This window comes from Chelonia mydas, chromosome 2, assembly GCF_015237465.2.
Source record: "Chelonia mydas isolate rCheMyd1 chromosome 2, rCheMyd1.pri.v2, whole genome shotgun sequence".
Taxonomy (NCBI): Eukaryota; Metazoa; Chordata; order Testudines; family Cheloniidae; genus Chelonia; species Chelonia mydas.
Window position 1 is genome coordinate 22,476,344 of NC_057850.1, and position 24,201 is coordinate 22,500,544.

Consider the following 24,201-nt stretch of genomic DNA (forward strand, 5'->3'; position numbering starts at 1 on the left):
AAATGCCAGAACCACTTTATATTGTCCTAACATACAGATGCCAATCCTATGTCCAGAAAGAGAACCAGAAAACAAAGAATAGTTTAATGGGTAATGAATTTTCCATATTAAAAAACATTTTCCTTGGCAGTAAATTTAAAAAAACGTTTTCCTTGGCAACAAAAGAATTTCTGCAAGCTCTTAACTTTCTTTATACTCCTCTCTGTCCATACAATCAAGTGCAGTAAATTGAGTAATATTTTTTTAATTCCACAGTGAATATATTAGATACTAGAGGACATTGCTCAAACAGGCACAGTATAACTAACATTCAATTGTAACTTTTCTTTTTAAGCTCTCTAAAAATAAATATTATATACTATACTTTTCTGAACCTACCTAATATAGGTAGCAAGGCTCTGACTTACATAGTAAGATGTTTACCTCAAAGTCCTCTGTTTGATTACAGTGAAGCAAAGGAGCTCTGGAACATATGATATAGGCAGCAACCATCATGAGAAAGTATGAAGGATGGTTGGAAAAGATATTATCAAACACTTTCAGCCATTCTTCTCTTGTTAGAACCTCAGAGAATAATGTTTCTAGAAGAGGCCAGGCATATAGCTAAATTAATTGGGAAAATTAATAAAATAATCCATTAGTAGAGCTTCTCAGTTCCCATCATAGAAATATTACAAGGGAAGACAAATCTGAATATGTAGGGGGACCTTTCTTATCTGATGTTGAGACTTTATCTATTTGTAAATACACAGCACATTGGAACTATACCAAAAGATACAAAGAGAAGGTCCCTACCATATGCAGCTGATGAACTAGATGTGGTTTATATAAATATATTTCTTACCTCTCTCATTCTTACTTTTTTTCTTCCATTTACTCAAAGACAGATGTATGATGTTTCAAATTAGAATTATTCTTAGTAACTAGATAATTAGTAATATATAAATTAACTGCATATTTTAGCTTAATTGAATATTTGTTTTATGTTACTATGTCTGTTTACTAAATTCAGTCACCACCGTTGTGTATTTTAAAAACCAAGATAAAATTATATAAAAAATGGATTTATAATTTTCCCTGTTAGATTTCTGAATCTATATGATTGCAAGAAAGGGCAACTTTAAGTCGTACTAAAGCATGTATAAGGAGACACACGATGTAATGCAACAGGATAAGCTGCAGGCAAATGATCATATGTTCTTTATACTCCTAAAAGTACACATTTTACTCTGAATTCATTTAATGAGCATATAAAGGTTTAAACTAAAATGAGGCATTTGAACACTCCCATTTATGAACAGTTATATATAAACTATGAAGCTAGGTTGGAGTTTTACCTGTGAAGTCACATTGCAATTTATTAAGTGTTGAAGCAATTCCTTGTCATGATGTGCCAAGATATTTTCCACCATACTAAGGACATTGACTGGAGGATTAGGAAAATACTCAAACCAGTGTTGACACCAATTAACTACAAAAGGAATAAAACAAACCATTTGTAGCTTAATCCCTCTGACACTGAGGGATGGCGCACTATTGAAATCATCTTACTTTTCAAATGACGTTCCCTCCACTTTGATTCATATACTTACATTACAGTACTTACAAATTCAACGTTCTATAATCTGCAGACCCACTAAACAGAGGTTTAGTTTTATAATATCTGTTAATATTTCTATTACACATATATCTGTTATTCAATGTATATATTTACTTCTTCACACAATGCATGGTCAACCTATGGAACTTGCTGCCATGGAATGTTGTGAAGGCCAAAAGTATAACATGGTTCCAAGAAGAATTAGGTAAGTTCATGGAGGACAGGTCAATCAATGGCTATTAGCTGAGATGGTCAGGGATACAACCTCATGCCCCAGCTGTCCCTAAAACTCCAACTGCCAGAAGCTGGGACTGGATGACAGGGGATGGATAACTCAAAAATGCCTGTTCTGTTCATTCCCTCTGCAGCATCTGGCACTAGCCACTGTCAGAATAAAGGATACTGGGACCATTGGGCTGACCCAGTATGGCCATTGTTATATTCTTAATTCAAAGATGCTCTTTTTAATCCCATTGTAATGGGCTCTTATGGCTTGGACACTGAGCATCAAAATATTTTTAACCTGTTAGGACCAAATCTGGATACTTATTTTGCAACCAAACTATGTATTTTGCGAAATGGGTTTTTTTGCAAGGTAACTATATGCTATGTGTGCACTTTGCAGCAGCTGCAATGACTAATTTCAGTGCAAGATATTTTAAATTTACTATTTTTCTTCAGAAGCCAAGCTACTAAATGCTAGCTGTCCTAATCAATTGATAACTCCAGCTAGTACAATAAATCTTTTAAACTGAGACAGTTATTTCTTTTGACAACTGTCACGCCAGGTCTCAAGCCAGAATTTAAAGGATTAACACGACAACAAAATTGTATCGGACAAGAGTTCTTTTACTGATTTGACTTAAAAGATACTGATAAAATAAATATGCCTGTTGAAAGTCAATATAAGGAAATTAAATTGTGTTTGTTAGCTATGATTTTTTTTTGCAACAGCTGCATTTTATCATACTTCCTGGTGGATGCCTTTTATACATTTTAAAACAGTACATGAACTCCTCAATGACTTATAAGAGAATCCACGCACACCACTTTGTTTCAAGCAAGGCAAATCAGGGGGAACTAAATAAGTTAAGTGTGTAGTAAAAATCCTTGCTTACCTATTACAGTAGCAACAACTTCAAAGCAGATTAGCTGGTTGTTCTGGAATAATTTTACAAATGGGAATGCTAGCAGAGGAATGTATGGTGTCTCACCAAAGATAGCAGACCAGTGAGCTAAAGCAGATAAGGTCCTGTATACGCAGACAAACAAGTACTTAGAAAAATATCTGTACGGAGGAAGAGAATCATGTGTAACTTGCCATAACATATAAACAGTAATTATAAAACAGAAAGATACTGGTGTCAAACCTTTTTTTTTTTAATTTTATTTTAAAAAGCTGCATTAAAGTAACTTTGGTCTAGAGTAGACTTGCATTAGTAGGGAATTGCAGGCTTAGCTTGTCATTGTCCTGGACAGACTCTACATTTCCTAGAAATTTTAGCACACATAAGCAATATTACACACTATTATCACAGACCTTGTTAAACCCTGGCACAAAACAGGTTGAATTTAGCATAGGAAGATCCTTAATTTTACTTTTTTGCTCACGTAAGTTTAATAGATACCCTATGTTAATTTCATGCATTTTTTTTTTTGTACAGAATTAACAGCCAAACTTGCACAGAACACTTTCGGTGATATTTATATGTATATTTATAGCTGTAATGTTACACACAAGGGGAAGGCATCTTCTGACTGATCCCACTAACCAAATAAACCTTGACTCCACCTGGAATATGACAGTTCTGCCTGCTTGGTTATCATAGCACAAAAATGCGATAAGGCATCTGAAGTTTATTATGTTAAATAGCACTGAAGTATAGCAAGAAACATTGTGGTTTTCTATGAACAACTAGGCAGAAGAGTAGGGGACAATTAACTCTCTTGTAGCTGTTACAGGAAATATTTTATAAGTTGAAAGCATCTACAGTCATAAAACATACCAACCAGAAAACTGCTAATTAAGAACGACTTTGGTGCAATAAGAAGGTACTACTTTATGTTGGGCTTAATTTTTGCAAAATAAACCAACCTTCCCCAGAGATGGTCCCAGTCACATCAATGAACGTTCACATAAATTTACCTTTGTAAGACTCTCAACAGTTTCCTACTTTTCATGGGGTATTCGTCCTTTAGGTGCACAAATGCAGAATGGATACCTTTATCTATTAGGCTACTAAATGCTAAGTGGTTTTCAGGAACTTGTAGTAAGGCACGCCAAACAAACATCCTGCAAGTAAAACGTAGATTTAGCAAAGAGAATTCCCTTTGTTAAATCAGTACAGCAAAAGAGATTTTAAAATTTCCATGCATGTGCACACCGGGGCACACCCACATTCACCTGTATTTTGCTGGATATTCTCCAAATCCTTTCAGTAAGGCTTGTAGACGTTTCTTGTTTAATCCATCTGGCAACTCATTCTACAAAACAGGAAACAAACAGTAATTTTAAATAGTGGTTTTGTCCCAATAATCTCTATTTATTATTCATAGAGGTGGTGGACATGGTTGGTCGGGGGCATGTGGTTTTGGTTTTTAAATGTGTATTTATAATGGTCAGAACCCAGGACTGGGTCTCAGGACCCTGACTTCTAATCCCAGTTCTGCCACTGATTCACCATGTGGCTTTTGGCAAGTAATGTATTTATTTAGATTTGTTGAGTAACTGCCCTATACCAATCTTTAGGCACTGTGATAAAATTAATATAAACAAAAATTCACAACATACTTAATGATAATGGATCCTTCATGCATAAGTCTGACCTCTTTGTATATCAGTAAACCCATCTGGTGAACAGCGACCTATCCCAGGGAAACAGGGGGCTGTGAAGCTTAGCTGTGTAAGTGGTTTGAGATCTTCAGATCAAAGGTGCCAGGAAACGTGAAGTACTATTACTTGAAAGCATTAATTACTTTAAAAAATACTGAATCAATTTCCGTTAATCTTGACTTTTTTGTGTGTGTGTTGATTTAAGTTTCCCTAAGGCTAAACCCAAATACAGGTTTCTAGCTTCAACCGTTTGTATAACCGAGTGCATAATCTCTAGTCAGACCATATGGGGAAGTACTTATAATCAAGCGGCAAAGAGTCCTGTGGCACCTTACAGACTAACAAACAGTCTATAAGGTGCTAGTCTATAAGGTGCCACTGGACTCTTTGCTGCTTTTACAGATCCAGACTAACATGGCTACCCCTCTGATACTTATAATCACGTTCATTTTTAAAATGGTAGAACCTACTCTGCTCAGACTTTAAAAAAATATCACTTTGGGTTGAGAAAAAGCATAGAAAATTTTAGTACAAAAATGATGTTTTGAGAAAATTATAAAAAAATGAAAGAGGGAGGCTATAATCATAGAACTGGAAGGGACCTTGAGAGGTCATCTAGTCCAGTTCCCTAATAGAAACCGGAATTCAACCTTAAGTACATCCACTAGCAACACCTACTATAGCAAACATTTATAGTAGTACCTGCCACAGTATTCTAGGCATTTTGCAACAAAATACAAATTAAATGCTTGATTCAATACCTACCGAACTCAGTGGAAAGACTCCCACTCATTTCAGTGGGAGTTGGATCAGACCCTAAATCAGTGGTTCTCAACCAGGGGTACATCTACCCCAGGGGGTCCATCAACTCACCTAGAACTTTGCCAAGTTTTACAACAGGTTACATAAAAAGCACTAGCAAAGTCAGTTCAAACTAAAATTTCCTACAGATAATGACTTGCGTATACTGCTCTATATACTAAAACGTAAGTACAATATTTATATTTCAATTTATTTATTTTATAATTATATGGTAAAAATGAGAATGTAAGCAATTTGTCAGTAATCACGTGCTGTGACACTTGTATTTTTATGTCTGATTTTGTAAGCAAATAGTTTTTCAGTGAGGTGAAATTTGGGGGTACGCTAGACAAATCAGACTCCTGAAAGGGGTCTAGTAGTCTGGAAAGATTGAGAGCCACTGCCCTAAATGACTAAACATATATATGATTAATTTACCAGTAAAGTCATATAACCATAAGTTTTAAGTTTACACATAAATTAAAAAATCAGAAATGAATGCCTTTTGCTGTAATTAATATTATTGTAAGGAGGATACACGAGATTTAAGATAAGAATTGAGGAGAATTAGCAAGGTAGTTGAAGAAGAAAATAAACAGTGGTATCAGAGAGTAACAATACTGAAATATATAGATAACAATAGACCAAGTGAAAGCCTTGGGAAACAGTTTAGAAGTAATGCTCTACAGCAAAGATATGTAAGGAAGGTAAAAGGTGCAAACAATGCATTGGTCAGATTAAAGATTTAGCAAACATTTGGATGTAGAAAAGTAAGTTGTTGGGGAAACAGTCAATGGAGAGTTGTTTTGGCAATGAAAATCAAACGCTACAGATTAGAGAAGAGAAAGTATTTACAATTTGCTTTTACCTCTTTATTTTCAAGTGATGTGTTCACTTGTGGTTTTAGCACTCTGGTCTGAGTTTTACTTCCTCTCGATTTCCAAGGCCTCTCTGACCTTCCTGATATTACTCTCATTGTAAGTTTACTTGCTCCCAACTTGCCTTTTGACAAATCTTCAACTACTTTAACCAAGGGTGGTGGTGGCTAGCATCAAATAAGAATGATACAGTTAACATCTTATGACACTGTAGGAAAGAACATTTTACAATGCCCACCTTTATAATGAGCACACTTTAGTTTACATACAGTGTTCTTTAACTTGATGACCAATGTTGAAAGATGTTTGTGTTATAAAACATGACTTGATGAGACACACAGTGTAAACCAAAACCCAAACAGATATGATAAGTGAATGAAAGTCAAACACACTTAACGAGGTATGTTACAAGCAAATTTACATAGGTTCTATCTTAATCATGATTTTCAAATGTTGACTCAACCAGAAACAATGTATCTTCTGAATCAGATGTACAAGGATGCACACTAGTATGTAGTTTGACTAACATATAAGTATTGTTCTGTGTTTAAAATAAATTACTTCAATGTGTGCTTGAATGTTACTATACTACTTTGCACTTCAGAGTGCTATACAAACATTAGCAAATTCTCACAAGACCCATGTAGAATGTGTAATATTTCCATGCTAAATATGAGGAAAAGCGAGTAATAAAGTAGTTAAGTAAATTGCCCAAAAGCCCTACTCAAACTCAGCATTAAAACTGGGAATGGAAATCAGGTCACATGACTTGAAGGCCTGTGCTCAACTCCCCTATTACACAGTAAGCCTTATATGCTTACTTTTAGTGTGTGATGATTTATGATATACGGAATTCTGGATTTAGAAGAGCGTCTCTCCCCCCTATATCTACCTACAGAAGTTATTTTCTTAGTAAAATAAAAGCCGGTCTTTATAATATGTATTATTTACATAAGAGACTAGCTATATGATTGTTTTATAATCATGGCTTCCAAGGCCTGATGAATAAACTGGGAATACTTCTTGACAAACACAGCATCACAAAACTCATTTGTGTCTGCAGATAAGGCAAGATCTGTTTCATGGTATTTCCAAGAAGGAAATGGACAAAAAGCTGTATGATCAAAACCAAGCTGATAAAAAGGTGTGCACAGACTAAATTGCTGTGAGAAGAACAGAAAAACTGGAAGATAGAACATGATTAAATATTTTTAAAACAAAATTTGCCTAACAGACTGGAGTAACCACAAAGTGAGGTCTATAATCCCTATGTTGTTTATTTTGCATCCTATATTACATAGCTACAACGTATATGTCAATGACAAATTGTATTTTCAGTACTGAATTTTTGGGTGCGAGAGACTGACTTTTATTGGTATCTTAATGCTGTTTTTGTGATTTACTTTACTTATAACTCTACCTTATTTACTTCCTGCGTTAAAGCCTGGACGCTGTATATGTTGAGGCTACCATTTTGCATTACTGATGCAATATACCGTCCATTTGGGCTAATAGCTGCTGTGTTGATTCCCTCCTCATGATTCCCAATGTCAAACAGATGTTTGCATGTCTGTATATTGATAAATCTCATAATATTATCTTGACTTAGCACTCCAAGAACCTAGAAATAAAGGAGACTTCTATAAATTAGTCCTAATGCAAAACAGAAAAGAATGAATTCAAAATTCTGAAATAAAAAAATTGAAGCAGCAACAGAGCAAATATTTAATGTAGTAACTTTCCTGCATATAGTATAGAATAAGGAAAGCAAATCTCAGAAAGTGTGTGATTTCAGTTAAGAAACCAAGTGATTTTGTTCTTAAACTTCCTATACAACTGACCTGATTAGAACCACCATCAAAACTATCAGGAAGGAATTCCAGATGGCGAACAGCTCGTACTTTTGTAGGCATCTGGATTATTCTTAACAGCTGTTTTGACTCCAGACACCACAAGTGAAGATGATTCGATTTTCCTCCTGTTACAAGCACCCGGCCATCTCTGCATCAGAAACAGGACTAAGTTTGAATTAGACCAATCTAATCTACTGCTAGTTACAACTGTAGGGCCATGTATTATCTTCCATGCTCACAAATCATCACTGCTGAAGATCATCATTTCTGTTGTGTTGTGTTGCAAGCATATAATGTTGAAACAGCACTCAAATGAAACAAAAAGCAGGTTTTGCAGTGGACATTTATAAACTTCATTTTCAGTGTAAATTAAAAAGGAGGTCTTTTTTCCCCAGTGGTCATGGGTTTGCAGTACACAGTGGTGCTGCTGTTCTCAGCAAGGAATGGTGCAATCTATAGATGGGTTCAAAATGCTACCACTGATCACCACAGAACTTTAAGTTGAGATTCCAAAGTTGTGGGCTTTGATTCATCTTCAGTTAAAAATCTTTAGATTGTTCAGACAAAATAATATGTTCAAGTGGCAGAGAGGGATATCCTTTATGAGTTTATAAAATAGCTTAAGTAAGTTGCTGGATAAGTATGGGGAAACATTAACTCATTTAGTAAAAACTAAAAACAAACAAGCATTATCGATGGACTACTACTGTTGTGCACCTTTCTAAAATGTTTTATAAAAGACTTCCTATTGATAGTAGTAAGTTTGGATCACTGTCCAGCTACATCACTATTCTCAGCAATAGCAATATTGCTGTAATTGCTTATCTTCATAAGTAATTTTGGCAGCAATTATATTTTCTTTGCTGGCATGCAAATTGAGATGGCCTAAAGCGGACATGATTGACTCACACAATTCTGAGTTCATTTTTCTTCTTTGTATTGAATACACTTAGAGCTGGTACCAAAAGTGTTTTCTGTTAACTCCTCACCTTTATTGGACTGTGCAGCCCTGCATAGAGATTGTTGGAGAGAGTGATTAGTCTGCTTTTCTTTTCTGTATGAAAACCTAAATACTTTTTTGAGGGGGGAAAAAAAAATCTCACACTAAGATTTTGACTTCTGTTAAAAATAACTTTGGTATCTAGTTTAGAGGTAAAAAACTACAGCTCAACACTTTTCAAAATATTTTAGAAAAAGGAGAGAAAAATTTGTATTGTCTGCTAAGAATTTTGTAATATTTTCTGAGTATTTAAAGTAGCAATTTACCTGGTAACGGCAAAGACTTTATAATGCAACGTAGAGCCTTCTATTGGAGTTGGCAACTGGTATTTACACTGAAGAGTATCACATTCCCATGCAAAGATAGAATTATCTTTGAAACAGCTGAGGATGGTGTTGCTTAGTGGAAGAAAGAAAACCTGAAAGAGTTCATATGGAAAAGGAAAAAAAATTGAATAATTTTCAGGCTAGTTGCCTTACATACTATAAAAAAGAAAGATTACATTTGAACTTCAGAAATGTCAGAATAATATAGCAATAAGTAGGGACCTACCAAATTCACGGCTGTGAAAATCACGTCACAGACTGTGAAATCTGGTCTCCGCCATGAAATCTGGTCTTTTGTATACTTTTATTCTGTACTACATAGATTTCATGGGGGAGACCAGCGTTTCTCAAACTGGAGTCCTGACCCAAAAGAGGGCTGCGGGGGTGGGGGTTGCAATGTTATTGTAAGGGGGTTATAGTACTGCCACCCCTACTTCTGCAGTGCCTTCAGAGCTGGGTGGCCGGAGAGTGGTGGCTGCTGGCCCAGGGCCCAGCTCTGAAAGCAGTAGCACAGAAGTAAGGGTGGCAATACCATACCATGCCATCCTTACTTCTGCGCTGATGCTGGTGGCGGCACTGCCTTCAGAGCTGGGCTCCTGGCCAGCGGACACAGCTCTCTGGTCATCTAGCTCTGAAGGCAGCACCATCTCCAGCAGTAGTGCAGAAGTAGGGTGGCAATACCAAAACCCCCTTACAATAACCTTGTGACCCCACCACATCCCCCTTTTGGGTCAGGACCCCTACAGTTACAACAACATGACATTCAGATTTAAATATCTGAAATCATGAAATTTACAATTTTTCAAATCTGTGAAATTGACCAAAACAGACCATGAATTTGATAGGCCCTAGCAATAAGACATGGTAGTGTGCACATTAGTGTACTACCAGTGCACATATCAGAAGTCTTCCTGAAGACTTGCAAAGAGCTTGAGAAGTGTACCAATTGCCTTCAGTCCCTGAAGTGGTTTATTATTTTTAGTGTATGGCTCATTAATTTCATGTATCATTATTAAAAAAAAAAAAAAAGTATAAACACAGCTGTCAGAAGTTATGAAAACTACTGTTCCATTGTCAAAAGTAGTTCCTATTATGATAAATGAAAAATAGGAAAAATGTAATAAACACCTTTTCTCAACTCTTTTGAATATATTGTTTACATGAAGTCTTTTGTATAAAATCACCTGCATTGTAAAACCACGATTGGATGTCTTTCTTAAAGTTATACTTCTGTTCCTCCACAAGTTATTGGCCTAGATACAATAATTATTGGATGAAATTTTATGGCCTGTGCCATGTAGGTCAGACCTTGATGATCGTAATGATCCTTTCTGGCCTTTAAAATATATGATTTTGGGCCCTTCCCTACTCCTTGCTCCTCAGAAACCCAGCTACCCTTCCAGCAGCAGTTTCTGGCCTAAAGCAAGTTGAAAGTTGCTGTTCTTTTATTTTAATAAATTGGGGTATTCTGTTTGTTTCCTGGTTTTTGTTTTACTCTAAAAAGTGTGTTAAAAAGGGCCACAAAGTGATGTTGAAATGGCAGTTTGGCACTCTGGGAGAGGGACAGAACAAAATGTCCCTTTTTCATCTCTTTTCTTCCCCTCCCAATTAAAACTGCCTCTCTTCACCTACCAACCTCACGAGGGGCTTTTTGTTTCATTCGTTAGCTTTTGCTCCTGCACTTTTTGAGCATAGGTGGTATAGATCTTACTAGTTGTGTTTAACTGATAAGATCCCAGCTGTGCACTGCTGGGACTGGTGCAAAACCATCAAGATGGTTCAGGAAGTAAACGGAATGTAACTTTACAGTCAGTGTCCCCAGTCATACTCTAATAATAATATTAGCACTTCTTAGCCAGACCTCTTAACGCACTAAATGTGGGTAAGAATCATTATCCCTACTTTAAAGATGGGAAACTGAAGCTCAGATAGACAAATCACTTAACCTAAGGACACACAGCAAATGATTGGCAGAGCCAAGAACAGAACCAAGATCTCCTGACTCCCAATTCAGTGCCCTATCCACTGAATCACACAGCTTCCTGATGAGAAGATTCTTTACATTAGGGGCTGTATGAATTTATCACCTTTAGAAAGGAGAGGCACTAGTTTGGGATTTTAGTAAAATCCTCTCAGCACACATAGTATTCGTTTTGTCAGTGACCAGGTTCAGCCAGCTGAAGTCCAAGTTTACCTTATGTTGAGGATGCAGTGCAACATTAATCACCCTGGCTTTTCCTTAATTTGGACCACAGACTGAAGGCAATTATCTCATTCATGGAAAAGAATGGCAGATGGTGAGGTGGGTCTGATCTGTGCCATTTCAATGAAACAATTCATGTTAATTTCTGTAATACACTCATATTACAATGGCCACTATGTAGGTAAAAATAATAGTCATCTAAAGTTTCCGCAATACGTACACAGACTACAAAGAGAAATTCCTGAACTTCGGCTGAGCTGGCATTTTAAAATAGAAGCTTCATTCAGCATTCTCAAAATTTGTATATACCTAATACTACATGGTTGACAATTTGTAATACAACAATAACAGATAATCAAATACAGGGAAATAATTCTACTGAAGTGATAGCATAACCCACAAGAGACCTAAGACCTATTCTTCAGAGAATTTCCTTATGCTGAGTCCGATTCAAGTCCTACTGAAATCAACGGGAAGGCATCCATTGACTTCAAGGGCTTTCGGCTTAGCCCCATTATCTTTGTACTGCATTGTTACATTATTTTATTATATATCAGCACCCAACATGGTAAATTTTCATTCAAAGTTTACATAATTATTTTTTATTTTGTTGGTTTAATGGTTTATCTCAACATGGAAACAAACTCATAAGAACATAAGAAAGGTCATACTGGGTCAGACCAAAGGTCCATCCAGCCCAGTATCCTGTCTACCGACAGTGGCCAATGCCAGGTGCCCCAGAGGGAGTGAACCTAACAGGTAAAGATCAGTGATCTCTCTCCTGCCATCCATTTCCACCCTCTGACAAACAGGGGCTATGGACACCATACCTTACCCATCCTGGCTAACAGCCATTAATGGATTTAGCCTCCATGAATTTATCCAGTTCTCTTTTAAACCCTGTTATAGTCCTAGCTTTCACAACCTCCTCATGCAAGGAGTTCCACAGGTTGACTGTGCACTGTGTGAAGAAGAACTTCCTTTTATTTGTTTTAAACCTGGTGTCCATTAATTTCATTTGGTGGCCCCTAGTTCTTATATTATGGGAACAAGTAAATAACTTTTCCTTATTCACTTTCTCCACACCACTCATGATTTTATATACCTCTATCATATCCCCCCTTAGTCACCTCTTTTCCAAGCTGAAAAGTCCTAGCCTCTTTAATCTCTCCTCATATGGGACCGGTTCCAAACCCCTAATCATTTTAGTTGCCCTTTTCTGAACCTTATCTAATGCCAGTATAACTCATGGATTCTACCAAATTCCAAAAGCTATTGGCAGAAAACTTTACCCACTCACATATGCTAAATGTGGAATACACTACAATCACTTGCTGATTGATAAGGGATATATCAAATTCATCCCCTAATGAAGTGCAGACACCTCAGGGATAAACATGACAATTATTTGAACAGTGCTCACTACACAACAATTTTAGGACAGGAAGTGAAAGATGTATCTCTAATTGAAGCTACAGGGTGACTTCCAGAATATAATAGCGCTAGCTAGAATCCAGTAAAGAAACCGGAGTTAACAGCTCTACTCTTAGAAAAAGTGTCATGGGTTTTCAGTGGCCACAAGTGGTGAAGACCTCCGTCTTAAGGCACAGTCTTTCAAATGAATCTCCTGCAGCATAGTGCCCTCTAACATTGCTTCGATACTGACGAAACATTACTACTTTATGCAGTGCTTAGGTGTTCCCTGCAGATCTCCACAACTACTATCCCATAACCTTATCTTGTGAGATCTGATGGCAAAGGTGAGATGGTTAGAGGACAAAGAAAAGATTGATCTATTTTTTTTAAAGAATATTTTTAAAGTACTCCTGATTTTAGTAAGTAGTTGTATTCTCTGGTATGTTTATATACCATTTGTTTAACAATGACTCTTTACTGACCTTTTGAATACCCACAGATTGGCGGACGTTCAACTTTCTTTTTCTTTGGAAGGTATCGAGATCCCAGAGTTGTGCTGTGTCAGTGGATGTAGTAATGGCATATCTGCCTGAACCATGGATGGAGATTGAAGATACTGAAGAATCATGTCCCCTCATCCAACTAACCAGCTCCTTGGTGTCTATGGTGTAAATGAAATTAATTAAAAAGTTACGCAAAGTGAAGCAACAAGTGCTAGTATTTTTCAGTACAAACAATATGAAGGGTGTGGTCTCTTGAGAATGCCTAATGTACCTTTATTTATCATCACTATCCAACAAATGAGGAACAAGTGAGTTGTCCTTCATGTAATGCCTATACATTATGGAAAAAAACATCCTGCTGATCAGTGGGAAGTAATGGATTTCATAAGTTATTTTCTACAGCTATCTTGCATAGACTTGTTTAATCCGTCTTCAGTGATCAGTCTTAAAAGTTGTGAACGGGGCCCACCAAACAAGCTGGATATGTCTCCTAGGCAGACTTTGCCAGTGGGAACATCAATATTAAACCACCCGCCCCCCTTCAAAAAACAACATAGTTTGCAGGCTTAAGTCAGGATTATACACTTGTTTTAACTTGTGGGTGAAATGAGTGAGTACTGAAATTCCTATTTATACATACAAGGAAGGTTGGTTTAATGAACAGCATGCTATGATCACAGGAACCTCTATATTCAGATGCAACATCCTAATTAATTTTTTAGGCCTGGGAGTTTAACACATTTTCAGACTTCTATTTCACCATTTTGCAAACTAGTTTTTTGATGAATATACTTCTTTATAACCTGATTAGTAGCTATTTAGTTCTATAGTTGGTTATAATTGTCAGCAATTATACTGGTGGAAGAATACCAAAGTCCAGAACTATATCTGGTTGGTTTCCACTACTTAATTAAAAGAGTCTAAATCCAGATTGTCTGAAACAGTAGCAGTAAGAATGCACTTCCTAAATGGGGGGTGGGGAAGGGAAGTAACATCATCTCTGAAGATTAACGTCTGAACAACAAATTGCCAATATTGTTAGCCATTCAACTGCTAGTCAGATCAGAAATAACTAATTATTGTGCTTGATTAATTGTGATATGGATTTGCTATGAAAATATAGCTATTCTTATTTTTCCTAGTCAGATTTTTAAATATGTCTTACCTGTATCAAAGCATTTAATGGAATAATCTGCCAAAGCCACAAGGTATTCAGTCCTCCTGCGAAGATTAAACGCCAAAGCAGTGCAAGCCTGCATCGTTCGCTGAACAAGACTGAATCTATTTAAAAAGAAAAACAAAAACCAACAAAAGCCCAATAGTGTCAGAAACACTTCAACTCAGTGTCCAATGAACTAAATATGCTAATCAGTTTGAACATAATTTACCTTGTGAAAGAAAATTTCATGCAGTCTTCCCCTCCCCTCCCAACCAGTCCCAGTCAAAACAAACCCCGTTTAACGAACAGAAACGGGTGTCTTAAGTGGGAGGACTGTTGCAAAAAACTGACTGTTATGTATGTCAAGAAACCTAAGACAACAATATAGATTAACAAAAAGAGTAATTGAGAGCCACACAGCAAGAGAAATGTTTACCTGTTTCCAGTCAAGTCAAAAACATAGATATTCCCTTGGTGGTCTCCAGCAAGTAAAGAATCTCCAGAACTGTCAAAGGCCACATTCAGAAAACGTATCGTCTTTGAATGATATCCTGTGGCACTGTGAATAACGTTTACTATGATTCTATGAGGAAAGCAAACAAATCACTTTGTTTATTACACCATCTTTCTCTACAACCATTAAAATATATCCAATATAAAATATTCGTAGGTTATGTTCTTGCAATTCTGATTAGACATTGACTTTTGAGGAAGAACATACACTTGTAAAAGTTTTTAAAAGCATATTACACTAGAGATTATTTGCTGTCTTGACAAGCAGTAAATAGAGCTTCTGTAAAGAAATCTAATGAAAAACAGAAAAGTAGCTATGATTCATGAGAAAAATTCATTTAGATTAGGTGGAGTGAGGAACTATATGCTGGGGGGTGGAGGGAAATCACTGAAGACAGCTTTTATCTGTGTTCTTAAAAATTAGGGTCAGCCCAATCTCTATCATGTCACACTAATAACTTAAGATGTTATGAGCCCAAACTGGCTCTCTTCCATTTCTGTCTTTCACGGGTATCTATCCTTTGGGTTTGTATATTAGCAGGGGATGGGAGCAGTAGCAGCAGCCAAGGAGATACTGGTAGTCTAAAAAGCAGTAGCTAGCACCAAAAGATTGGGGTAGGAGAGCGAAGAGCACATGGGTCTGACCCTCCCTTCAAGAATCGGGGCAACTGCCTGGAAGAAAATCCCTTTTGAGGGGCCCTCTGATTGACCACCAAGTGGAAAGGGGAGACAGAGTCTCTTGTGTGATTATACCCCACAGGGCATCTCTCAAAAGGGATTCACCCATTACAGTTTGAAGTGGAATCAACAGAAGGGGAAAGGAGAGGCCCAGGCCCAGGTTCCTCTCTTCTCCAGATAAGGTGGTCTTCAAGAGGGCAAAAGAAATGGGCCAGTTGGCAGGAGGAGGCGAGGGCTGGCTTTATTGTAAACTGCCTGCTAAATTTATTATTTATATTATTATTTTTAGAAAAGAAGTGAGGGTCAATAAGAATGAGTCCAGATGGACTTTAAGCTTATTTATTTTAGGTTTCTTATTATAATGGTAACCGGTAATATTTTCATCATGGGAGAATATCAGGAACACCATTAAAAAAGTACAATGGGAAAATTACCCCAACATCAAAAATTAAAAGCCAACTTTTCACAGGAGTGGTTGTGTCAGTCTGCGATATTTACAGAAGATTAATTCTTTAACTCACCTCTCCACCCAAACTCTTTTCTAAAAATAAAGTAACCCAGCTACATTCTAAGTGGAATAAAAAGAAAACTGATAATAAACCCAATTTATGGAGTCACAATCAGAACCTCTATACCTAACTATTATACAAAAAGTTTCTCAACTTTTGAATACAATATACATGCTAGTTATACCAGTTCATCTTTTGCACTTGTTCTCTACCATCATATGCCTATATTTCTAATAAACTTTCTTGGGAACTTTCCAAGCAATTTTGTCTAATTCAATTTTTAAAAATGAGATTATGCATATTTTTGCTATTCACACTGATGATGCCTCAAAATAATTTGCACATAAATTTACTGCAATACTATTAGAATTGTTTAATTTTCTTCAGGAAGTTTGTCATTTTTAAACACCAATCCTGTGTCATCCTGTTGAAAGCAAATCCGTGTTTGAGAGATGTCCTGTGGGATATAAACACACAGGCCCTATCTCTCCTTGGTGGCAGATCAGAAGGCCCATAGGAGGGGATTTCTCTCCAAGCCACAGCCCTAAACAGCTCCAATCTTGAGGATTCAGGGTCCTTTCTTACTTAGCCTGCCAATGGGTCTCCTTCTCTTTTTTTCTAATCATTCCCATTTCACAGGGTCTTGTGCTTTTCTTCATAATCTCTACTCCACAGTCTTCAAGATCACAGAATGTCTTATGTTGTTCGAACTCCTGACTGTTCAGGGCATGGTGTGATGTGCATGAGGGATAAACAAATAGTATCCTAATGTAGTACCTGATTTTGAAAAATCTCTAATTGTGGAGGACACGTATTATTTATACAGTACTGTGCTTGACAATTCTCTGCTGAAAGAGATTACAGACTAGGGGCTAGATCTTGGAAATGGCTCTGCACAGATTCAGTGCTGCCCACCTAAAAGTACTTGCAGGACCTCATCCTAAGTTTATATACAGCACAATAAGAGATAACATTGGACAATGGGATAGGAGTCAGCAGGAGAGATGTAGGAAGGAGCAAGGATAAGGGCTGCAGTAACAAAACCACAAAGAGACCATAATTAGGCAGCTATGTTGGATATTGTTATTTATTATTTGTAGGAGATATTGCTTTGGTTAGTAACAAACATCCTTGTAGGTTGGGGTGTTGAAAATGTTTGCTTGGAAATGATAAACGAATGCTACTGTCCTTCTGATGTCTCCTTGCTGATGTCCAGCTTAAGCTGAACATGATTGAAACAGAGCTCCTAACTTTCCTCCCCCAAACTCTCTCCACTATCTCCTTTCTTGATCACTATGGACAATACCATTATCCTGCGTGTCACCTGGACCGTAACCTGTGTGTCATCTTCAACTGAGAAAAGAAAAGGAGTACTTGTGGCACCTTAGAGACTAACCAATTTATTTGAGCATAAGCTTTCGTGAGCTACAGCTCACTTCATCCGATGAAGTCTCTAAGGTGCCACAAGTACTCCTTTTCTTTTTGCGAATACAGACTAACACGGCTGTTACTCTGAAACCGTTCAACTGAGAACTCTCTCTTTCTGCATAACATCTCTAAAATATGGCATTTCCTAGCCATCAACAGTTAAAACTCTGGTCCAGGCTCTCATCGCTCATCTTGATTACCACAACATCCTTCTCTCTAGACCTGACATTAAATGCAATCTTGTCCCACTCACAGCCACTCAGAATGCTACCGCTAATATTATTTTCCTAGCCCATAACTTCGACCATGTCACCCCTCTCTTTGAGTCCTTCCACTGGCTCCTTCTTCTCTATTGCATCAAACATAAGATGCTTGTTTTCAACATCCACCCTCACTAACATCTCTCAAGCACTATCGAGCTATTGAGGCTCACCTCTGATCAGCCCAAAGCACCAGCCTCCACTGAGTATGTTAAATTTTCAGAAAAGCACCTCTGTACTTTCTCCCATGCTGCCCCACAAGGCAGGAGGTGGTGTCCTTGTAAACATCTGCAAGTCTAGCTCATTATCTACCTTCAAATCCCGCTTTATAACTCTTCTTGGCCATGAAGCCTACAAAATACTTAGTAACAGTTAGACAGTGGTTCTCAAACTTTTCTACTGGTGACCCCTTTCACATACCAAGCCTCTGAGTGTCACCCCCCCCATAGATGAAAAACGCTTTTTAATATATTTAACACCATTATAAATGCTGGAGGCAAAGGGGGTTTGGGGTGAAGGCTGACCACTCGCAACCCCTCATGTAATAACCTTGCGACCCCCTGAGGGGTCCTGACCCCCAGTTTGAGAACCCCTGAGTTAGGATAGGGGGTGGGCTGAGACCAAGGCCTATCACGCTGACCCCTACGGCCTCGTTGTTTCTCCGTCCTCTCCTATCTGTCGGTGCCCGTCTGAGGTCTTTGGTCTTACGCTTAGACTAGAAACTCCCCAGGGCCGAGCCTGGCTGCGTTCGGTTTGTACAGCGCCTCACACAAGCGGATCCGTGAGCCAGGCCATTAAGTGCCAGCCTAAGATGAGTAATACAAGTATGACCGCCCTCCGGCCTGGGGAGGACTCTTTTGATGTCGAGATCTCTCATGCTGGGCTATTCCTGGGCCAGCCTCCGGCTCGGAGACCGGCGCAGCGGCTTCCGCCCCAGCCCCCTGGGGGCGCCCTTACAGCCAGCAGCAGGCACAGGCCTTCCTCCTGGGCAGCTTATCAACACCTGCCCCCTCCCTCCGAGTCCTCCCCCGCCACTTGTCCCCTCCACCAGCCCCCGCCGCGTTACCCCTGCGGCGCGGCCGGGGCGGGCTTGCGGTGCCAGATCTTGCCCTGCGCCCTGTGGCCCAGGTCGGAGCTCTGCATCCTCACGCAGCGAGGGGCGGGAGGCGCTTCCCTGCTTCACAGCTACACCGACCAGCACGGACCCCGAGGCGGCTCCGCACCAACCGCCACTTCTCCCGCCGGCCCCGGCGCGGGAAGAGGAAAATAGGGGGTGTCCGAACCATGGTACAGTCCCTTGGACCTGATGAATGTAGCGCGGTGACGAGAGAGTTAGCCCCCGCCCCCACGGTAATGGAACAGGCCACGCATCCCGGAAGCACTGGCGCCTGCCGGGAACTGTAGTTCCCTTTGTGGGTTGGGGAGGCTGTGCGTGTTTGACAGACAAAAGGGCCAGCGGCTCCGGCCTGAGCTGAGTGGGCGGGGCAAGAGGGGAGCGTGAGCAGGTCAGGAAGGCACCCAAGGGAATAGCTTCCCCCAGGGGAGACTCCCTCCCTGCATTTTCTTTACTTCCTCCAAAAAATAACTCTTTGAATACACAAAAAGAAAAGGAGTACTTGTGGCACCTTAGGGACTAACCAATTTATTTGAGCATAAGCTTTCGTGAGCTACAGCTCACTTCATCGCATGCATACAGGCCTCCAAGCATGCTGAATAATAAAACAGTAGTGGCCTGCAGAGCCCAAATCTCATCTTCCACCACTTGCCTATTATCTCTCCCATTTTTCAGTGAAGTTGGACTCAAGGGATTGGCTGAGGCCAATGAGATTGGGGCCTGGATGCTCTCTTTTTTAAAAGATTGCTTCATTGTGATTTAGGGAGTTCTCCACTGGTTCTTAGTAATCACCAAGAAAGACAATATGTTGGCTTGCAGCAATAGACTGTATTTCTGTACTGTGACTTGTCAAATATAATCCCCCTGTTACGATATGGGAACGAAATTAAGGGAGATTAAAAGAAATGTTAAGTAAAACCCTAAAATAGATATTTTTGCTAGATGGGAGCTTGGGATATAAATACAACATGGTGGATATTAGTTACAGTGTGGTTAATTTAACTATATCATGTTACAAAAGGAAATGGAAAAAGATCTTCATAATCAATTGCATACATCTTTAATGTGCCCATCACAGTAATATCCAGGTATCAAAATATTATTCCTTTACTTTTTCCATTGAGATCTAGTGATCTCCCTGTTCTTTACAAACATTCACAGAATCCCTTTGAGTATGTATTATTAATATTTCCACTTTACAGATGACAAAACAGGCACGTTTTCAACAGCCCACATTTTCAAGAGTGACCATTGGTTTTGGATACCCATGCTTAGACTCCTAGGGCATAACTTTTAGAGGTGCTGAGCACACAACTTCAATTTAAGTCAATGGAATTACAAGAGGGATCAAAATGAGCTTTATTAGTGGGACCATGCTTGCAATTTTCCTTACAGAGAAATTATTTCTTCCCACAATAAATTACATACACAGAACCCTAGAATCCTATAACCCCAGAAACATAGATAGCTAATATTTGAACTAATGGAACAGCTCTGTTAGCTGTCAGCATATAAGGCCTCCTGCTGTTCCTTAACCGCAGCCTGCCATGAGAAAGCAATATAAACACATGCATATAATGCCTGATCTTGCATTAGGGGAGAAGGTCGTGGCCCTTTGAGTCAGATTCAAGGCCAGAAGGAACCAGCGGATCACCTCAGAGGGGCTGAGGTGCACGAATGCCGGAGGCCCTACAATGGGAAGGAATTTGATGCGATTGCCTGTATGTTTGAAACAGTTCTGTGCAGTGCCAGATTAACCTTTTATGGGCCCAGTGTGAAACATATTTGTGGGCCCTCATGGGGGCAAAGGAGCATGGCGTGGGGAGGTCGGTCCCCAGAGCATGGGGCCAGCAGGGGCAATGGGGCATAGCATGGTGGGGCTGGCCCCACTCCACCCAGCCCAGTGCAAGGCCACTGTACACAAAACGGCAGTTGCTAGGCGCACACTGGCCCACCGAGCCCTCTGCTGCCAGCGTGCCCCTTCCCCTCTGGGATAGGCACATGCCATGCCACACAGCCCCCAACTCCCTATTCCCAGCATCCCCTGGAATTACTATGCCCAGCAACCCCCCTAAAGACCCTCCACCACAAATGCACAGCGGCCTGCACATCACCACCCCTGCCCTGCACCCCCACACACAGCCACATCACTACTGCTCAATGCACTTCCCCACAGTACACCACAACTACACAGCACCCCACTCATACCCCCCCACTGCCCAGCATCCCAACACATAGACCTCCCCCACCGCCCAGCAAGAGATCCCCCACTGGCCAGCAGCCCCCAGACACACTCCCTTACACCCTACCCACTGGCCACACTCATGGTCCCTGCTGGAAGCTGACGGTGTCTGCCAGGCTGAGCTGGCAGCGCAACTCGGGCAGGTCCAGTGCCACGGTAGGGAATTGTTCCAGCCTCTCGGCTTTGGGGGGTGCGTGTGTGGGGGAAGGGTGGCGACATGAGGTGTCAGGCAGCAGGGCTTGTCGGGGGTGGGGCCCTAGCCCCAGGTAGAATGGAGCTTGGGGGGGATAGGGGCCAGCCCCACCCCCTGGCAGCGGTGTGGGGAGGGTGTCAGCCCCAACTCCTGGCAGTGGTGGGGGGAGCCGGGGCGAAGGAGGGGTCAGCCCCTGGCTGCGGTGTGGGGAGCTGTGGGGGAGGGGTCAGCCTGTGGGAAGGAGCAGAAAAGAGCGTTGGGGCTGCCGTATAGCACTTGCATAGGCTTTCTCTGCCCTGTTTTGCTGTAAGACTTAACAGTGAGAGATTGCTAGTCCCACGTCAGTGGGTGGGTTTGTGCAAATTAGGAGCGTACAGGGAAACCAGGAAGAGGAAGGCGGCTGCAAGACTTGTCTGTCTTTGAACAGAATTGTGTGTTAAGGGTTCTTGCTTTGAATTCTTCCACGGGAGTCATTTTGGGGAAGGGTTCCTCACTTAGAGTTACCTAGTTATGGTGTTTGTTGCGTGTCTGGGAGCTCGTCACGGTGAGGTAGAAAGCGGTGGGCGCAGAGGTGTGCGGTGCGTCGCAGACTCTCAGCATCGCTTCTCGGCTCCTTGGAGCTCAGATCAAGTGTAGTACCTGTTCTTATCAGTTTAATATCTGATATGTCCTTTATTTAAGGACTGTATATTAAACTGATTTTTGGAACAGGGGGCTGGAATAGGAGCTTGCTCTGTCCACCCCATGCATTGACCTGGTATTGCAGTGCCTCCAGGAACAGTGCATCTCCTTTTGGGGAGAATCTTCTGGTTTGAAAAGCAGAAAGAGTTTTACTGTGATGATGCTTCTTTAAAGCAGATTTTTTTCAAGTAGTTGAAAAATCTGAAATCTGTACCCCTTTGGTTTCTTTATGACAAGGTATTCTTGTAATTGCTTGGGTGTGTTTTGTGGGGTTATAGATGTAGGGTTCTCTGTCTCACTAGAGGATTGTTTGAGAAGCTGGGATCCTTCTTTCTGCTGTGAGTCTTTTCAACAGTCATGAGGGACAAATGCTTTCCAGACTGTGGGTCTGTTGGGGAGACGGTTGGTTGGTTGGTTTTTTGTTTGTTTGTTTTGGGAGGAGCGTGGCGGGGATCAGTAATATTTGAGGTCACATGTATCTCAACAATTGTGTGAGTTACACAGACTTCTCCCCACCCAGCCCATGTCCCATGTATCTTGGTTTGTAAGATCAAGACAAGGCACTAGGTGTCATGCTGCACCCGGCACACAGGGGTCCCAATCCTGATTCTTCCCCCCCCCCCCCCCAGCCTACTGTAATGTAAACGCGAAATAATAATCCTTAACTTCTCAGCGTTGCCACCCTGACCATTGGAAAATCATGAGTCAGACTCCCCAAAATCACGAGATTGGCGTAAAAATCATGAGGATTCTTTTAAAAAAAAAATGTAATGTGGGTTCTCTTTATTTCCCTTCCGGTTTCTGAACCAGGCAAGCTAGAAACTTACCTTTCTAGTGCAGCCAGGGCTCCAGAGAGCAGGAGCCCCGGACACCCAGGGCTGGCAGACAGCAGGGGGCTCCTCGTGGTTGTGTGTTCCAGACTTCCATTTCACCAACCAAGTATCAAATGTGAACTCCTCAGGCATCAGCCTTAACATGGAGTCACAGACAGCCCCCTTGGGCACCCTGAATCCATCTTGCCACCCAGGTGAGCCTGCCTTTGGGACAGATGGTCCCTTGCACCAAAATCCATAACAATATTCCGGTCCCTCGGACTGGTCACTCAGCCAGGTGAATTGCACCTCAGATCTCAAACCGAAGACAATGTTCGTGGCCAATCCTATAATAAACTAGCTAAATCTTTCCTAACTAGGAAAAGAAATAAGAAATTATTTACCAGGTTAAAGCAGGTAAACATACACACAAAGGAGTTACAGTCTGAGGTTTCAAAAAGTAGTAGAAGCTGCTGTAACACGCAAGCTCTGTAGATCCTTTAGGGTTAACCCTAGCCAAACAGCCGGGATCCCTTGCTTATGCTTATGCTTGTAAGGCATGCCATCCCCCTGAAGTCCAAGCAGCATAGGGACAACAGTTTCTTCTTGACAGGGATTTTTATTCCATTCCCCCCAGAGCTGATGGGGCAAGTGTTTGTGCAGGTCTCCGCCTCCTCGTGGGTGGGGGGGGGGTGAGGCGGAGCAATCAACCAAGTCTTGTGTCCACGGATGATCCACAGTGGCTTGTCTGATGTCTCAGGGTCTTCTCTTGGTGGAAAGGAGATGACTCCTCTTCTGGTAAACTAGCATTTCACCCTTGGGAATGCTTCTCTCCTGCCTGGTGGCGGCCAGGGGGTTTACAGTTTTAGAGCCAAGGCTTATACATCACCTTATAACGTGGGATACAGATATTATAGGTGAGAAGAATGCATGCAGCAACTCACCAGCTTTTCATAAAGTCTAAACACGAAACACATTTTTATAAAAATAATGCCCGTTTTAACAACACTAACACACAGGTGAGCAAGACTAGTTTCCAGCCATGCATTTGTCACTTTTCAGTAAGGCCTAGGGGCCTTGGCATAAGCTGGCACCTGGTCTGCCAGTGTCAGAGAAGAGGATCTTCCCTCTTATCCCCAGGGGTCCCCCAGGGGTCTGTACTGGGACCAGTACCGTTCAACTTATTCATAAATGACCCG

At 40.5% G+C, this 24,201-nt stretch overlaps 1 protein-coding gene and 1 non-coding gene across 7 annotated transcripts in view; one reads left to right on the forward strand and one right to left on the reverse strand.

Moving 5' to 3' along the window:
- TBC1D31 (TBC1 domain family member 31) overlaps nt 1-19,379 on the reverse strand; it is a 34,033-nt gene extending 14,654 nt beyond the window's left edge. For 2 of the 6 annotated variants that reach the window (XM_037892056.2, XM_027833016.3), the window contains exons 1-13: nt 19,110-19,284; nt 15,009-15,155; nt 14,579-14,694; nt 13,393-13,571; nt 9,232-9,383; nt 7,954-8,113; nt 7,533-7,733; nt 6,103-6,279; nt 4,005-4,084; nt 3,747-3,893; nt 2,719-2,852; nt 1,338-1,471; nt 424-603 (exon numbers count right to left, since the gene is read on the reverse strand). In XM_037892056.2, coding sequence (XP_037747984.1) covers nt 424-603; nt 1,338-1,471; nt 2,719-2,852; nt 3,747-3,893; nt 4,005-4,084; nt 6,103-6,279; nt 7,533-7,733; nt 7,954-8,113; nt 9,232-9,383; nt 13,393-13,571; nt 14,579-14,694; nt 15,009-15,155; nt 19,110-19,246 — 1,944 coding nt within the window. In that variant the 5' untranslated portion in view covers nt 19,247-19,284. Of the gene's footprint in view, nt 1-423; nt 604-1,337; nt 1,472-2,718; nt 2,853-3,746; nt 3,894-4,004; nt 4,085-6,102; nt 6,280-7,532; nt 7,734-7,953; nt 8,131-9,231; nt 9,384-13,392; nt 13,572-14,578; nt 14,695-15,008; nt 15,156-18,133; nt 18,967-19,026 lie in introns of those variants that run through there. The other 4 variants (XM_007070876.4, XM_027833014.3, XM_027833015.3 and 1 more) reach the window with 4 other exon arrangements.
- Nucleotides 19,380-22,107: 2,728 nt separating this feature from the next.
- LOC119565658 lies at nt 22,108-22,300 on the forward strand. The gene has a single exon (XR_005224485.1). It is a non-coding gene; the product is annotated as a U2 spliceosomal RNA (small nuclear RNA).
- Nucleotides 22,301-24,201: the final 1,901 nt, after the last annotated feature.